This window comes from Hordeum vulgare, chromosome 4H (genome assembly GCF_904849725.1).
Source record: "Hordeum vulgare subsp. vulgare chromosome 4H, MorexV3_pseudomolecules_assembly, whole genome shotgun sequence".
Classification (NCBI taxonomy): Eukaryota; Viridiplantae; Streptophyta; class Magnoliopsida; order Poales; family Poaceae; genus Hordeum; species Hordeum vulgare.
In genome coordinates, this window is record NC_058521.1 from 1,389,392 (window position 1) to 1,408,481 (window position 19,090).

Below are 19,090 nucleotides of genomic sequence, written 5' to 3' on the forward strand. Positions count from 1 at the left end.
CTCGGTTTAGTATTTTCATGGATATGTGATAGTGATAAAACTATTCTACAACACCATGGATGCTAAAACTACCGTCATAAGAGCATAGAAGCTAATCAATAAGAGCATATATTTTTATAAACATAAATTTCAGAGCAAATTAACACATTCCAGCATTTCAAGACATAAGAGCAGAGAAGTTAATAAATAAAAGTAGTCGCTAGTGCTTGACGTCACAAGTTCTGCAACAAGCTGGAAAATATGGCACCTCTCTTGCAAGGGAAGAATTGAATTTGGGCTATGCAAACTTTCCCAATGTTCACCATGTTATTTGTAAAGAAAATACATGAGGAAAATCAGAGGAAATTACCTGCATGAATGAGTGACTTAGGGAGAAGCCAAATTAGATTCAGCCCACAACGGAAGGGCCAATCTTCCAGCCCCACATGGTGTGGGCTATCTACTTACAGATGCTAAAGAGATACATCTAGAACATCCATTATATGTGCAACATAAGCTAAAAAACTATACTGTACATTCATATTTTGATGCCAATTAATTCAAGCAAAAAGTGATATCAAAGGCTGGGCTGAACTATATGTAGTTGGGTTCCCTTTTTCTTAAACAGTGCATTTGCACATTGCAACCTTCTCAAAAGCTTTCCATTTACTATTTATTTACAATTGTGCAGCTGGCAGATAAGCTGTGGCGGCAGATTGAGATAGTTGGGGATCTGAGGCTCGATCTCCTTACCCATTGACGCGGCTAGCTGAGACAGAAATTCACCAAGTAAATCTACACACACAAATAAAGCAATAGATTTGTGACATAAATAAGCCATGCCTTTTATTCGGCGCTGAAAGCTAGAATTCAGGATCATGCAAAGCTCCTTGCCATGGAGCTCCTTGTGATGGAGTGGAATTTTGCACCAACCTGCTCGCTATGACCCTGTGGGAAGTACACCGCCCTGTTGTCGACCGAAGGAAACGAAACAAGCAGGTCGGCACAAACGTGTCATATTTCCAAATTCAGGCACTTGTGCTCCTCAATAGTTGTAAAGGCAAAATCATTTGTGCAGTAGACTCGCCAGTGTTGATTTTCAACAAATAATGATGGCTCTAGGAACTCTAACAACTCTGAATTCATATGCTGGTCACGAGATTATTCATGAAGGTGGGGGCATGCAACCAAATGAACTTCTAACAAGTGGCCTAGGGTTATCAATTTTTTTTTCATCTTCGTTGAAAATCAACAATTATTCAGACGACAATACACATATTTTAGTAAAATCTAATTTGAAAAAATTAACACATAAAACAAGAAATTGGATGGGAAATAGGTGAGATTACACAACTGAAATTCTAATCCAAATTAATTAGTAGTGAAGTGAAATTTCGCAAGCATAAAGGTATCCCAAAAACACACATGGAGCATTTTCATGTGGATTGCAACGACTCTGACAGATCCAAATATTACTCCACAGTCACACTCGAGTCTGATGCATTGGGCTATAATGGCCTAAACACACGGCCATAATCAATCCGCACAGAGCTTCGAGGAAACAGCACAACGGAGAACCAAGTAGTACTACAAACTTCAAATCTCAGAGACTGAAAATAAATGAACAGCGAAGGCAGCAGCCCACAGACGGTGCAGGGGAGAAGGAAGATAGTACCTTCCAGCGACGTCGGCGCCTGGGCTGGCAGGACAACGCCCACCGACGACGAGAGACTCGTTTTTTTGCAGCCGGCGGATAAGCTGATGATTGCTCACCGGAGATGATTTCAGTGTCCTCGTCGATGCGCTTACTATTGGAGGATTTTTCGCTCGCAGCCCACGGTGATGTAGTCCACGGCAGCCATCGCATCCAGATCCCCGTCGGGTGCATCTTCCCGGCAGTGGGAGATAGCTGGCGCTAGAGACCCGCACATGGTGAGCGGCATCGGTGTGTGGATAGGCGGGGCTGGTGGCGGGGGGGGGGGGGGGTGGAGGGCGGCGGCAGGGGCAGACGGGATCCATGCCGGAGGACTCCATGGCGAAGACCGTGGAGCGGGGGCACTCGAGGAGCGGGGTCGTCGGGCCGCAGGGATCGAGAGGAGGTGGAGCACGGTCAGCCTTAGTTAATTTGGTAAATGCACACGGTGGTGGTGCACGGATGGTGGAAGGCCGTTAGATTGTAATTTGATGTCTAATTGTGTGGTGGTGATTGATGTTTGTTTTTGTGAAGGTAATAGTTGTGTGTACTTAGAGAAGTTTTCGTTTGATCTTTTATTAGTAGTATAGATGAGGGGTGACGGTTAGCCTAGAATTTGAGAACGATTTAAAAGACCCGTCTAGACTGCATTTTTATCATCGGACAGTGACCGAACGATATGTATATGTATGGACGTTTTAGATGGGTACGAGGATCCGGCTATAGATGGTGTAAGAATTTGCCGTCAAATTTGAAGAGTTGGGAGGACTATTCGGCCTCCGGTTCCAAGCGGGGCCCACTCGTCGGTGAATAAAGAAGAAAAACAGAGGAAGGAAGGAAGGCTCCAGCTTCACTTCCACTTCCAGTTCCAGCACACGGACGGAGCCATGGCGACTCCTCCTCCTTCTCCGCCGCCGCCGCCGCCGCCGCCATTCTCCGACGCCTCCGGCACCGACTCCGGCTCAGAGTCCGACGAGTTCGTACTCCCGCTCCCCTCCTCTCCGACCCCCCTCCCGTTTTCTTGGACGGTTCGTAGATTAGATCTCTCATGTTTTCTTGGACGGTTCGTAGGTCCGGCGAGAGCGAGCTCGGCGTCTGGGATTCACAAGGTAATACACTACTTGCTACCCACTGTTCGCAGCCCCTCTCTATCCATCTGCCACAATCGGTAATGGATGAGCAACTCCTGCTTGCTCTGTATGTCTTTCAGAGTTCAGTTCAGCTCCACAGAGTTCAGTTTAGCTAGTCAAATATTCCTCCAAGTTGTCTGTACCTAGCTGTTTATCTGAATTTTACTTCATGCCATTATATCTTATCTGTTCCCTGTCATTGTCGTGCGTGTGCGTGTGCGTAACGAGGAGATTTTCTCCCCGCATTTTACTAAGAAATATTTCGCCGTCTTCCATGTTTCTTACCGATGCTTCTTGTCTGTTCCTGCGCAGATTTACGCAGCCACGCGGAGCGTAACGAGGAGCAGCTGCTGGCCGCGATGTCGGTCGATCCCGGCCGCCTTCCGGCTCTCAACGATTTGCTCCTCGAGGTGTATGCCGTGCTGCGCCCCAAGCCCGTCGACTACGAGCAACGGAACGCCTTGGTTGATGTCTTCAACAAGATGGCAACTAGAATCTTTGGTAACGGGAGAGATATAATTTCTTTACATTTCTTACTAATAATGTGGTCGCTGAATAGCATGACAGACTTCTCGCAGAAAAGATAAAGATGATATCATCATGACATCTCCTCTTAACAAACCATTGCAGGTAACGACAATGGGTTTCCAGTCGTGCAAGCATTTGGGTCATTCACAATGGATTTATTTACTCCTAAAAGTGACCTGGACCTCTCTGTCAACTTCAGTGCCGAGGTAGAGGATCAGTGTCCTCGCAAGAAAAAGATGAAAGTTGTCAGGAAATTCGCCAAAGTTCTATACTCTCTTCAAAGTAACTACTTCCTTGAGCTCAACATTTTCACACTAGTCCTTTGTGTGTCCATTGATCGGTTATAAACTTTCAAGCTCTTCACTATGCATTCTTGTGTAGTTTCTCTTCATCAACGCAAGTATCACCCCCTCTTATTTAGAAAAGAACTTGATACTGAAAACTTTGTTGATTGCTTGCATGTACCAAATCTCCAAGTGGCCTCAAAACCCCATAAAAGTGAGGAAAATAAAAGGACATTGCAAGAGTAATTACAGTAAAGCTTATCCTGTTTGGGGCTGATCAACATAGCTTGTTTTTGCTAATCGTGTGGTTGTACCATATTACCATATGAAAGTCCACCAATTGGGCAGTGTGTTCAGAGTTTTGTCGAGTAGATAAAGGAAACAATTCATTATTTTCGTATTTTTTCAATTTCAGGGGACGGAATTTACTGTGGAGTTTTACCCGTTGTAAGTGCTAAGGTGCCTATTGTGAATGTTATTGATCGGGGGACTGGCATCGAGTGTGATATTACAGTTGAAAACAAAGATGGCATGACAAGATCGATGATCGTCAAATTGATTTCTTCACTTGATGAAAGGTTTCAGATACTAAGTTACTTGGTAACGTAATCTTCCTAGGCGTGACATGCCAATGGTACGGTTGGTGCTTATTCTGAAGCTATTTGACAACACTATCTTTTGGTTTTTCTCTTTATGCTGCAGGTTAAGACCTGGGCTAAGATACATGATGTGAATAGCCCGACAGCGCAGACAATGAGCTCGATGTCAATCATTTCCTTGGTTGCTTTCCATTTGCAGGTACCAAGAATGTGTTGTTTTTAGGTTCTATTATTACATCACAAGTAATTATACGTCCAGTCTATAGTTCGTTTTGACTAGTGACTATTGAGTGATAGCTCAGTAGTGTAGGCATTTAATACTACTCTGATTTGTTTATCTGATTAGAAGTTGAACTGCTTTTACAATGGGCAGCGCAGACCCGCCATCCTCCAATATTGCCCGCGTTCTCTGCCTTATTAAAAGGTTTGTGTTCTTACCTTTTCTTCTGCTGCTGTATTACCCAGAAAGGATGATGAGATAACTATCTTGTTTTGGCCCTTGCAGATGGTTCAGATTTCGCAAGTGTTGAGAAGAACATCTTGCTCTTTAAGGGGTTTGGGAGCACAAATAAAGAATCGGTAGCTGAACTTTTTGTAACATTAATGAGTAAGGTGAGTAATTTTTAAATTCACTTTCTATTCATTTTTGCTGTGTAAGTTATGTCCATACTTAAAGAATATCTTACAACAACACATTCAGTTCAATTATTATGGATTATATATCGCCTGACCTTGACCTTGTGTCTGTAGCTGGTAATGCTTACTAACAAACAAATGACAAGTTTGGTGTTTCATCCTGCAGCTACTATCAGTGGAAAGTTTATGGGAGCATGGGCTCTGCGCTAGCAATTTCGAAGCATCATGGATCTCCAAGACCTGGAAGAAAGGAATCGGTAATTTAAGTGTAGGTATTCTGCACATTGACTAGTACAGTACTACTACTAATGCTAGCCAGGCTCATCGTCTGCATTATTGTTTCTATGGTCCTCCTCACCATATAGGTTGAAGACTTCTTGGACCGGTCCCAGAATTTCGCGAGGGCGGTAGGGAAGACGCAGATGCAGAAGATCTGCACATGCCTTCTAGATTGCGCTTCAAACCTGACGGATTTCATGAAGGGCCACATCGACACATCGAAGCTGAAGACCCGTCTGTTTGGGCGACTTGACCCCAATGATCTGGTCAGCAGGCCTCGCCCAAGACGTGGCAAGAGGGACCTTAGTCCAGAGGGCAGACGAGGGATCCAACAGAGAACAAAGCGTGCTGCGCAGCATGAGGAACCGTCGCGCCAAGCTGATGCTGCATCGGCATCGGCCTCTGCTCCTGCCATGGTTATGCCTCCTGTTTTGCATCGGTGTGCTGGCACTCAGTCTAGTGGCCCGCAGTTTGTGCGCAAGCCATGGCGGCCCTTTAGGATCGTCCCTTCGGGATTCGGCTATGGGTTATCCATCCGGTTGCCTGTGAGAGCCCCCCACCCTGGCCGGGGAATATTGGGGCGAGCGCCGGGCGATGTGATTCAGTCAAATAGCGGAGTTCAGCTGGTGAAGCGAGGCCCGACGCCATCCCGAGAAACATCTGCCGAAGAGGAGCAGGTGCAACACAATGAGCAGAAGAGATGAAGGCCGGGCGCGGTCTAGGAAGGGGTTTTAGCTTAGTGACATGCCGCCTTTTGGGGTTAAATAAGATAAGAGGATATGTTGAGAGCTGTGGTGACTTCTAAGCCTGTGTTGTATCCTTGGTGTCGTTGTAATGGATCCGAAGAAAAGTTGAAGCTCTCCTCTCCTCTCCTATATGTTCTTGTGTTGATATCTGTGTTAGTTTTGGTTCCGATGACAGCGCTTCTATCAGCTGAATAAAAACGTGGTTTCCACTGATGTGCTATGATTTTCAACCGCAAGGTTTCAATGTAATTATATAACCTTATAATTACTTTTATGTGTGCATATATATATATATATCGCTAGTCAACAACAACAACAAAGCCTTTGTTGTGTTGTGCATATATCGCCAGTATCCAAGAATTTGTGAATTTTAATACTCCTTGTGTTGTATAATTCTTGTCGTGGTTTTAGTTCCGGTGAAGTAGCTAGCTAGCACATGATTTGCTAAAGGGATGAGATGCAATCGTTGCGTATTGATCAGAAATTATCTTAGCTAGCTAGAGGCCAGAGAAGCTCCTAAATTAACTGATGCAATGCCATGTCAGCGACACGTACGTAGGTATAGGCATGCGTACATACGTGGTCTAGGTCCATGGTAGGTAGGGTAATTAATACACCTACTATATATATGCATCTGAGCGCATGGACGTACCAGCTAGCTGCCTCGTGCATACCACACGCGACTTTGACTGACAAGTTAGAACTGCATGCATGCATGCTAAGCACTCCCTCCGTTTCAAAATATAAGACCTTTTAGAGACTACATACGAAGCAAAATGAGTGAATTTACATTTTAAAATATGTCTATATACATCCGTATGTAGTTTATAGTGCAATATCTAAAAGGTCTTATATTTAGGAACGGAGGAAGTATAGTAGAGTAGTTGATTGATTGGTCAATTCCTCTAGAAATATTGACTGACTTGATCGACCTTAAGAATCACAATCAAGAGATATGTTGACTTGGCATGCATGCACGCACCCTCTGTACTAGGTAACTGCTGCTACCTTGTTGGAACATTCCTGACCGGCCACTCTACTTCAGTTCCTGTATTCTCCAACCAAGAAAAATATGGATTGCAATAGACCAGAAGAGCATGCGCCTTTGACCTTTGAAAGTTCTACGTACCCTCTCAATACAAGTCCCGGATTCGTCTCTTTTATGTTTCTCCATTCATATTTGGATCTGAGATCTTTCGAGGCGGCACATGCATGTCTCTTGAATATTCACGCATTTTTAGGATTTTTTGAAACATTTATTTTTTTCTCAAAAAAAGTTGGAAGCACCTGATATTTTTCTGCCATATACTATGATTTAATACCATATACTACTATGATTTCTAGATGTTGTCTAACACACAGGATTGCCCGCTAGAGATAATCAAGCACTACGCGATGTTTCTCATTAAGTCTGGCGATGAACTTAGCAAGCGACCATATTTTCGATCAACAACCTCAAACTAACCTCGTATAGTAGTGTGAGTGAGTGTGTGACAGTGTGAATCTACGTCATTTGTAAGAAAAACCTATTCTAACAGATGCCTTGCGCACACAAAATAGTAACTTAATGAGCACTTAGAGCACTTCGATCGACCCCGTTATTGAAAATAGTGCTTGCTAATTAAGCTAGATAGATATCATAGGTAGGGTTTCGGATGCCGTTCATTGCATGGGCACGATCGACGACGACAGAGCCTTTTAACTAGTCTTAGTTAACTTGCTCACTTTGGTCAGACATAATTAGTATAACCAAGTTAACTACCACTAGATAGGGTTTCAGATACCGTTCGTTGCATTTGCATACGCTCGATCGGAGCTTCGTTAAGTTCGTTTATCAGTTCCTCCGCAAAGAAAATTAGCCTTTTAGTTTTAGTCAATTGTAAGCTAGAAAGGCTATATAAAGCTGGATGGAGAGGGCCTTTCATGCATGTATGCATTGGGGCGCATATACTTACATGACCAAAAACAGAAAACAAAGAGGAAGAATGAGATTAGTTTTGCTTGGCAGGCACCTTTTCTCTTCCTTTCTTTCTTGTCATGCGTGCCAGCTGAATTCAGTTGGCATCTATATTTTCTTTTCAACGTGTGCATGCATATAGGATCAATGCCCTAGCTAGAGCTAGACCACAGCTAAGCATAAGCTATACGCATAACGTGTGATCACATATATATTGGCTAGCTGTTTTCGATCATTCTGGTACGTTATAGCTAGGTCGTCCCTTGGTCATTTCATTAGGATCTTGTCGACATGGAAGTGAGAGATATCTCGCACATGCCTATGACACCGAAAAAGATCGAGAGCAGCATTTAAGTAGCATTTGTTGCGTGGAAAATCCAAGTACGATAGTTTTTTTTTTTTTTTGAAAAAGGTGGAACGAAGCCCCGGGCCTCTGCAAATCCAATTACTATAGTGGCATACTAGTTCTATTTTTATTTCAAAAAAGGAAGTTACAAAATACCGACACCATTATTTCCTAAATAGATGATGTTTTGGACACATACATGATCTCTATTCTCCAATATGCATCCTTGTTTTTTTTTTCTCATATGGTTGCATACCAACAAGAAGATTATGAGATTCTGCACCATGAGAGTACCTTCCATGGCGGACGTAATGGTGCAATTTCTGTTAAAGCCGTGGATCTACTAGGCATAGATGTATCCGGTTCAATCTTGGACTTACCTAGTCCCGAGCCGGATGAACTCCCAGCGTCGGCCATCGGTGCGGTGGAGTCGTGGTGACGCGAGAGAAGGGTGTAGACGGAGGTGGTGCTTCCCGTGAGCACTGCGCTAAACCCTAGATCGGAAGGGGATTTTGGTGGGGAGTCTGGCGACGCGGTGAACCTCGTACCGTGCGTCCCGGCCCCCACCACTTTATTTATAGCGCAGGTCACAGGAGCCCATCAACCATAACGGGTTGGGCGGCCCCGACCAGGGCGCATGGATCAAGGGCCCGGTAGGCCGTTGGGCCCACGTGGAAGAGATCAACCTAAATTTCGACTTTACCAATGCACATGGCAGTGCCACTATATTTGTAACCATTGGTTAGCAGTGAAAATAAAATACCACACATTTTGCACGACGTCATCTATCTTATTTATATATTTACAACGGGAGAGGAAAAAGTATTAACTGGAGAATCGCATGATGCTTGGAAATGTCGACACAAAAGAGTGTGGAAGGGAAGATATACTACTCTACATAACAAAGAGACCGATCGAACAAAGAAAGGCACCTAGCTCTAGCTGTAAAAAAAGAAAGAAAGATCTTGCATGGATCCTGTGGAGCGTACGTGTGTGGCGCTGCATCGGCACACGCAGCAGCCGGAATCTGGAAAATAATCTGACGGTCGACCGGGACCAATCTCCCTCAATCATTGCCGGCCGCATCCGATCCCGCGCATGCAGCAGGTGCACTGCATGCATGGAATTGGAAACAAGTCGTGCTAGGCACTACGTCTACGTAATTGTGTGAATAAAAATCTCAACTCAAGATTTGCGGTGGAGTTGAGATCATGGGTCACTATCTATCTACATATCATGCTACTCTCAGTGGTCGTTTTCCTATACGTCGTATGTAAGCTTGACATGCCACTTTAATTTGATATTCATCACTATGTATATAATACCTCTTGGCTCTCTCGGGTGCATATGCAGATGATTAGGGAAAAAATTGTATCCATATAAAAATGTTTTGACCAAAAAGCTCCCATTGACTTGTGTGAATACGAACCAAATTTTCATGGACAAAAAATGCAAATAGTATTTATTTTGTTCTTTCCTCCACATTACCCTGACAAGTATTCCTTGACAAAAGTGTGTATACGAGTAAACCACTTGGTAATGTTTGTTGCAAAAAAGTTTCAGCATTTTTTGATTTTTTTTGTAATTCCTATTTTATTTTAAAATCGGATGGATATCCGCCTCCCATCTCAGTGGTCGTTTCTTACTCGTTATATGTAAGCATGGCATGTAGTCTCCCTTACATATACTCTTTCCGTCCCAAAATAAGTGTCATTGGTCTAGTATAAAATTTGTACTAACTTAATATAAATTTTACGATGGAGGGAGTACTATTATGCGTGTGTAGCATATGATATGCTATATAATACTCCCTCTGTCTTAAAATAAACATCGTTGATTTAATGTAAAATCTATACTAATTTAGAACTAAATTCATGACATTTATTTTGAGACGGAGGAAGTATTTAGCATGAAAATGTTCTAATTTTCACTTGCTAACTACTCACCAGATATTGTACGGTGGGGGTTAAGAACCGTTGTTACCTTGAATTGGATCACCGAGTTTTTTTTAAAAAAAAATTAACAGATTTTTTTTCAAAAACTGTGGGCTTGATTTCGAAAACAACCGGCAAGTAAAGTGCTGGAAGATGAGATATGGTGGTTTTCTACAGGAAGGAATGTAGACCTTTTTTCCAAGAAAGAAATTCCTATCAATAGAGAATGGACATGTCTAGTGCAGTGTAGGGTAGGAGGAGGTTCACGTGGCAGCTCTCGTCCTCCGACGTGGACAGACAGATCAGCTACTACTGCTACAGTTCTTGGGTTTGGGTGCGTCAAAGTCAACGCAGCCATGGAAAGCAAGCAGAGCACCTCCGTCCTCTGCTCCCGCTCTTCTTCTTCTTCCTCCCGCCTATAAATACCCTCGCTCTTCCTCTGCTCTCCGTCCAACTCATCCCCGAGACCTTCTGCTCGCTTTGATCAGATACCAACGTGCGTGCGTGCTCATCAATGGCGATCCTCGCCGCTGCCGCAGAGAGCAGCAGCAGCAGCAGTGCCAGCAGCCATGCCCACCATCCGCAACAGCAGCAGCAGCTCAAGCCCGCCACCACCGCCAGCAAGCAGTCACCGTCAAAGGCATCGGAAGCGGAGGAGGCGAACAAGGGCGTGCGGCACCTGTGCGAGCGCGGCGTCACGTCCCTCCCGCCGCGCTACGTCCTGCCGCCCTCCGACCGCCCGGCGCCGGCCACCGCGCGCGCCATCCCGGTGATCGACATGGCCCGCCTCCGCTCCACGGCCGCGTCGGAGCGCGCCGCGGAGCTGGCGCGGCTCGACGCGGCGTGCCGCGACCTGGGCTTCTTCCAGGCGGTGAACCACGGCGCCGGCGGGAAGGCCAGGGCCATGCTGGACGTGGCGGCGCGCTTCTTCGCGCTGCCGTTCGAGGAGCGGGCGCGGCACATGTCGCCGGACATCCGGGCGCCGGTGAGGTACGGCACCAGCTTCAACCAGCTCAACGACGGCGTGCTCTGCTGGCGCGACTTCCTCAAGCTGCTCTGCAACCCCGCCAAGCTCCACCACATCCTGCCATCATGGCCCCACAACCCCTCCGACCTCAGGTACCCTACCTACCTACCTACGATGCCAATGCTACTTAGTTTTATGATGATGATGATGATGATGATGTGATCTGGAGTATTTGGAAGTAATTTGGTATTGCATGACACTAGTATAAGCTAGCTGAGGGGGTGTTTGGTTACCATGAACATATTTGGGGCCGTGCTATTCTTCAACCCTTCCATTTTAACATCATTGCATCGTATTTTTACATCCCATAAATTTTATGTTACGACGAAAGTCAAACGAGAACTGAAGAAGATATATATCGACTATGAAAACTATTTTACGCTACGTAAGATTACAGACCTATAAACATCGTATACTATGTTTTGACTTTCTTGTGCCAAATTCCGTGTGGCGAACCAATATGAACATAGCTATTTGTATACCAAAAGTAAAACGAAGCGATCGTAAGAATACCTTGGGTGCAAAATTACTTATTTTGTACCCTGGAAGATGAATAACATCACTATAATATTCCGCTGGTATATGTAACTCAGGTTGTCAAAGGAGGTGCATGCATGTACAAGAGATCCTCCTGATAACAACAAAAGCTAACAAGGCAGTAAACTAAAGCAGTAGAAGCATCACACTGCTTTTATTCCTTCTTGGGGATAGAAAAAATACCATGCCAATCTCAATCCGCAACAATCTCACCGTGGTAGTGAAAGATAAGAGTTGAAGTGGACACCCACACCACACCACACAACACAACACATATGCTTGTTTGCTGATGCAACCAAATCCAAACACAGAGAAATAATTGAGAGAAAGAAGAGAGTGCATCGCAGGTGTCAGTCTCAGTCGCCAGGAGCAACGCCACAAAACAAACTACTTTCCGGCTGGACGGCCGGCGGCGTGGCAGGAATAGGATACATATAGATAGAAACGAATCAAATCCCCAGGAAGATCCACCACTACACATATTCACTTTGTCGCCTACCAATCATGGATGTTACTGTTACTATTTCCTTTCCTTTTTCACTTTCTACCAGCAACCTCGGCACTGACATGTGGGCCCTTTCTACCAGCACCCTCGGCACTGACATGTGGGCCCTTTCTACCAGCACCCTCGGCACTGACATGTGGGCCCTCTGTTGCAGGGAGGTGATGTCGTCGTACGCCCGCGCGAACCAGGGGCTGTTCCGGGAGCTGATGGAGGCGGCGCTCGAGGCGATGGGGATCACCGGCGAGGGGGTCCTCGAGGAGCTCGACTGCGGGACGCAAATGATGATGGTCAACTGCTTCCCGGCGTGCCCGGAGCCGGAACTCACGCTGGGGATGCCGCCGCACTCCGACTACGGCTTCCTCACCCTTCTTCTCCAGGACCAGGTCAACGGCCTCGAGGTCTGTCAGGGCGACGGTGAATGGCTACTCGTCGACCCCATCCCTGGTGCGCTCATCGTCAACGTCGGCGACCACCTCGAGGTACATGATGTGCATACATCTCTCCAAGGATACCAAGTGCACACATCTCTCGAGGCATATCAAATTTAAAGGCTATTAATATTTATGTGAGCGTGCTCGCGTGTATAGAGCTATACTAGTAGTAGTTTGTTTTCAACAACAAAAAATTCAACTAATTAATCACATCTTTCCATTATGGAGATCGATCCAACCGTAAAAAAGTTTCTAACCTCTAAATTGCTTAGAATGCATACAACCACTCCCTCTGTACCTAAATAATGATAGTTAAAAAGAAATAGTCTAATTTTTTCAACTACAATTATATAGATATATATAAGAAGGGGTAGTAGCTAGCTGTAGCGAAAATAGAGTAGAACTGGCGAAATGGTGGCTGTTTTCGCCGATGATTACAAACAAAGATACTACTTAGTTGAGCAATCAAATCAAGGCAGATCAGACCGGCCTATGTGTTCTGCTAATTAACAAATACGTAGCCTAGATTGCTTGCTAGATATCGATGATGGGCAGACAAATATGTGATAGGAGTAGGGAAGAAAAAGTCAAGCAGGTAGCCGACGCGTCTAGTTGACAAAAGTTTCAGTTCCAAGAAGCTAGCTACGCTAGCCAAGCATGCATGCATAGACTATAGTCTTTGATCACACTCTAGTGGAGTAGTTCAACTCACATGGGAAGATAAGATAATTTTAAGATGAGCAATATATGTATAGCAAGTCTTTTGACTTTTGCTCCATCATATCACTTCATAAATGCATGCACCCCACAATAAACATATGCATATATGCTCAACTTTTGATACCTGTAAGCAAACCAACAAGACGATGCTTCTTCTTTTGCGCATTAAGCAAAGGTGCATCTCCTCGTAATTTATTTATTGGTTAAGATGAAAATATTCTTACACGATCTAGCCTAGCATATACCCGGCCCAGAGAATGTATTGTTATTCAAAACAATGAATCCGGCGTATTTTATATATATTTGCACCGTGTCACTCACATCTTACGTACGGCTCACACCACAAGTCACTCCACAAGCATATACTTTTGGGGCTTTTAGCTTGTATGATTATTAATAAAAAAAAGAAATAAAAAACAAGGACTCGGATGTCATGTGCTCTTAAATCTACGGAATAAAAAAACAACATGAATTACTAGTAGACATTGTGTGGTGTACCATATATAGAAAAACAGTGGGAGTGAATGAAGCGGATTCAAATCATCTAAAGTTTTCCCTGAAACAAAAAAAACCCTCTGAAGTTTATAAGAAATGCCTTTCAAGTAAACAAGCCCTGAACTTCCTTACCTAGCGCTATATATGTTCCATAAATAAATAAATATATGTATGTATGTGTGCAGATATTCAGCAACGGACGATACAAGAGCGTGCTGCACCGGGTGCGAGTGAACTCAACACAATTGCGGATCTCGGTGGCGTCGCTGCACAGCCTTCCACCAGAGCGGGTAATCGGTCCAGCGCCGGAGCTTCTCGCCGATGGTACCCAACGGCGGTATATGGACACCGACCTGACCACCTTCCTCAACTACCTCGCCTCTGCCGAGGGGAAACACAAAACCTTCCTCCAGTCTAGGAGGATCACTACGTAATCATCGAAATCGACTGAGCTAACTAATTGATAGCGCTCAAACCGACCATTGAGGAGGGTTATAGAGGATTGAGATTGCCCAAGTGCATGCCCTTAATGAATTAGGTTGGTTCATTCCTGATTTTTAGTTATTTAATTATTAGTAAGAGCGTCCATCAATTGATGAATGTTGTTATATATGTATGTATGGGACTCCCTACGCAGTTAGCTAGTGTTGTGACACACCCAAGTTGTACGTATTGATTTTGGTATCTATGTATCTTTTTTGTTCGAAAGGGGCCATATCTATGTATGTGTATAATTTGTCCATTCCACTTTGATCATGAGTTTGTTGCGGCAAGTTAACTATCAAGGTTATACACAATTGGTTGGTTTTTAAGGTCCATGCTCTCGCGCCAGGATGAATATATGAGTTCAATGGTCTAAAATGTCAGCTTCACTTTTTGACGTGTTGACGTGTGTATCAGATTCAATCTTGTGCAATTTCTTGCCTCGAGGATAGATAGAGATGACTCTTCTAACGATGTTGGTGTATATATCATTTGGTTCTCAGAAAAACATTTTGTGGAGAGAAACAAAGAGGAAAAAATAAATCTTTGAGCTCAGAAAAAAAAACCTTTTTCTTGGAGAGAAACAAAGAGGAAAAAAAAGAGGAAAACTACTCACGCCATAGTGGGCCGCCCATTTGCATTTCTTTGAGGAGTTTGCCGGCCATGGCATCTAACAGGAAACACGCAGTAGGGCTTGCCTGAAGAGAGTATGCCAACGTGTCCTAAATCATTAGTTGAGGAGTACACCTTTTAACGATTAATTTCATCTTTTCAGATTGCGACAAATGGTGCACTACGAGCGTGTCATTTGTCGCAACCTGAGAGTTTTTCCTTTTTTTGTAGATCCGTATTTTCAAAACGTTTTATCTCCTAAATCGTGCGTTTAAATATTGAACCGTTTTCACCGTTGCATTTCTCACGTCGAGATCTTCAAAACAAGATTCATGTTGATAGTTTTTAACGAACTTTATTTTCACGAAAAAACCGAACAAAAAAACTGCGTCTCACGCGATAGAAAAAAAAAACATAAAACACGTTTTTTCCTTTCCGAGAGGCACGGACCATGCCTCCCGCGAAGGTAAAATCGTGCCTCTCACGGAAGCAAAACTGTGCCTCTCGCGGAAAAAAGAGAGCAGAAAACACGTTTTTTTTTTCTTACCGAGAGGCGATAACAAAACCCTGCCTCTTGCGGAAGCAAAACTGTGCCTCTCGCAGAAGAAAAGAATAAAAATGCATTTTTCCTATTTCTGAGAGGTACAGCCGTGTCTCTCAGGAAGGCAAAACCGTGCCTCTCGTGGGAAATAGGAGAGCAGAAAAACAAGTTTTTTTTCCTTTCGTGGGAAAAAGGGGTTTTTATTCCGTTTGGACTCCGTTTCAAAATCAGATCTGAAAAGAGTCAAACACGGAAAAAACAGGAACTCGCACTTGGCACTGAATTAATAAGTTAGTCCCAAAAAGATATAAAAGGTACATAAAACAACCAAAGAAGACAAGATAACATCGTGAAACCATCAAAAATTATAGATACGTTTGAGACGTATCAGTAACTTCTCTGTTAAGGCTGCTTATCACTTTGCTATGTCATCATGCTGGAGCTAGATTAACCCAGGTGCGTCCTCCTCAACACCGTCCGGCGATAGGGCTCTCTGGAAATTGGTTTGGAACATCGCGGCCCCTCCAAAAATGCGTCACTTTGCTTGGCAGGTTATTTCTGGTTCTCTTCCTACTTCGGCAGAGAAAAATCAGAGACATATGGGCACTTCGGCTACCTGTGCCCTATGCGGGCGTGATGAGGAAACATCATTTCATGCCCTTATGGTGTGTTCTAATGCTGTGAGGTTATGGGATTCAATGCAATCAGTCTGGCCACTGCCTTCTCGGATGGATATTACTTGCACAGGAACGGAGTGGCTGCTTCATATGTTGGTGGAGTCGTAGGAATCTATTAGAAGCAGAATTATTATGGTGCTTTGGAGAATCTGGTACCTACGGAATGAAATCATACATGTCAAACCGATACCTCCGCTCAATATTTCATGTTCTTTTCTCTCAAGCTACTACAATTCCTACAAGAATATCTTCCTAAGTGTTGAGGAGATTTTGAAAGGCAAAACACCTGTCATGGAGTGTGCACCTCCCCTGGCCTCGTCAGCTATACAACTTGCTCGGCCATGGCCAGCCCGAGCAAGTAATGTGGTTGCCTTCTCTGTCGATGGTTCTTATAACCCTCTGGATGGGTCAGCGGGATCAGGTATGATTCTCCGAGATGATATAGGGGTCATTATCTTTGCATCCTATCGTAAATTGTTCCATTGCAACGAGGCTCTTGAGGCAGAATTACAAGCAATGAAAGAAGGGCTTCAGCTGGCGACTGCTCATTCTCCATTCCCGGTGGTGTTGCAATCTGATTGTGCGGTTGCACTCAAGATGATTACTACAGATTCCTTTGATAGATCGGCTTATGGTCACTTAGTTTCAGAGATTAGGAGATATCTTTTGGATAGGGAGGTGTTTCCTCTTAAAGTTAGTAGGGAAAAAAATAGAGTTGCTCATTGTTTAGCAAACTTTGGTAGATGTGGTGATAGTATTGCTTGTTGGTTGGGTAGACCTCCTCCATGCATCACCATGCTGGTTGCTGAAGATTGTAATTCTATACCTATGCAATAAAATCACCCTGTCCTGCGCAAAAAAAAGGCCATGAAAAGTAACAGAAGCCCCACGCATGTATGTTCCTTGATCATCACTAGAGATCACATCACTTGCCCTTGTGTCGTGATGGCGGGAGATAGAAGACCATGAAATCAATCAAATCAAAAGAAGTAGCATGCATGCATGCATAATATATATATTTTTGAACTGGGCTTTCTCCCCTTTCCATTACTTTCATAACGGAAATACAATGTTTTGATACCAGAACCAGAAAGAGAGGGAAAGGGAAAAAAGCGAGTTCGGGACAATATCAGGAAACCCACCGTTCATGCCTATCATCAGGAACACAAACTGCGGGGCGAAAACCTGATATCATCCAAAACTACGCGACAAAGACCAGGAGTATTACACTACCAAGTTTTAGCACCACTACCAGGAGCCCAAAACAACCACCACCGAAACCAGGCTCACACAAGAGCATCGACATAAGACGAAAGTTTTGCACCAACTGGACATGGAACACTAGTGGAAAACGGGCCTTTGGCCTGGACCCTTTAGTCCCGGCCTCCCTCTGGACCGGGACTAAAGGCCCGGCCACGTCGCCCCAAATCGCAATGCCGCCCACGAGGCTTTGGTCCCGGCCCGTAAGGAGCCTTTAGTCCCGGTTTGTGTCTCAAACCAGGACTAAAGGGCTACGCGGTGTGCAGCCCGCATGTGCGCCACCTTTAGTCCCGGTTTGTGTCTCAAACCGGGACTAAAGTCCTCTGCCTATATATATTGGCCACAGCCCCCCTCTCCCCTCTTCCTTGCATTTTTCTTGGATGGAAGAGTGTGGGTGTGTGCTAGCTCTCCATTTTTCTTGGATGCACGAGAGGTGTTTGTTGAAATGTGTGTTAGAGCGATGCCGCTTCAGTTCACTGAACACAACTACGATATGAGATGCCTGAGCCACGCTTAAACCTCTTCCTCTTTATTTCTACTTATTCTAAAAGGTTAGCAACTATATTTCCTCGTTTAGACCGTGCGGTACTAATTTTTAGGATCGTGATTGTATTTGATATACTGTCGTATAACGCAGATGAGCCATCCATGGATGTACGATGATCGATGCACAACCGCTTACAGAGAAGACGTGCATTCTTTTCGAGATGCAGCTGATGCGAACAAGCATGGTGGTGGCTATATGTTTTGTCCATGTGTTGAATGTCGGAATGAGAAGGATTACACTTCCTCAAGAGTCATTCAGAGCCACCTGCTTCGGTCCGGTTTTATGTCGGTCTATAATGTTTGGACCAAGCATGGAGAAAGAGGGGTTACGATGGAAGACGACGATGAAGAAGAAGAGAACGATGATGACAACTACCGATCTATGTTCCCTGAGTATGCTGATACCGCAATGGAAGACAATGAAGAAGAAGATCAGGATGAAGAACGGGAACCAGGTGAGCCCGCTGATGATCTTGGCCGGGTCATTTCTGATGCACGGCGAGGTTGCGACACAGAAAAGGAGAGGTTGCAGTTCGAGCAGATGTTACAGGACCACAACAAATTGTTGTACCCAACTTGTGAAGATGGCCAGAAGAAGCTGGGTAGCACACTGGAATTGCTGAAGTAGAAGGCAGAGACCGGTGTGACTGACTCGTCATTCGAAAAGTTGCTGGTACTGATGAAGAAGATGCTTCCAAGAAAGAACGAATTGCCCGCCAGCATGTACGAAGCAAAGAAGCTTGTTTGCCCTCTAGGATTAGACGTGCAGAAGATACATGCATGCCCTAATGACTGCATCCTCTACCGCGGTGAGAAGTACGAGAATATGGATAAATGCCCAGTATGCACTGCATTGCGGTATAAGATCAGAAAAGATGACCCTGGTGATATTGAGGGCGAGCCACCCAAGAAGAGGGTTCCTGCCAAGGTGATGTGGTATGCTCCTATAATACCACGGTTGAAACGTATGTTCAGAAATAAAGATCATGCGAAGTTGTTGCGATGGCACATGGAAGATCGTATGAAAGACGATAAGTTGAGGCACACCGCTGATGGTCGGCAGTGGAGAAAAATCGAGAGAGAGTTCCCGAGATTTGCAGGTGACGCAAGGAACTTATGGTTTGGTCTGAGTACAGATGGCATGA

At 44.5% G+C, this 19,090-nt stretch overlaps 1 protein-coding gene and 1 pseudogene across 1 annotated transcript; both read left to right on the plus strand.

Annotated features, from left to right (window-relative positions):
- The first annotated feature begins 2,512 nt into the window (after positions 1–2,512).
- On the plus strand, positions 2,513–6,087 carry LOC123446807 (annotated as a pseudogene).
- A 4,487-nt stretch (positions 6,088–10,574) lies between these two features.
- On the plus strand, positions 10,575–14,573 carry LOC123446808 (probable 2-oxoglutarate-dependent dioxygenase SLC1). Its single transcript, XM_045123352.1, has 3 exons — positions 10,575–11,230; positions 12,335–12,659; positions 14,012–14,573. The coding sequence occupies exons 1-3, from the start codon at positions 10,626–10,628 to the stop codon at positions 14,258–14,260; spliced, it is 1,179 nt and encodes a 392-aa protein (XP_044979287.1). The 5' UTR covers positions 10,575–10,625; the 3' UTR covers positions 14,261–14,573.
- The last annotated feature ends 4,517 nt before the right edge of the window (positions 14,574–19,090 follow it).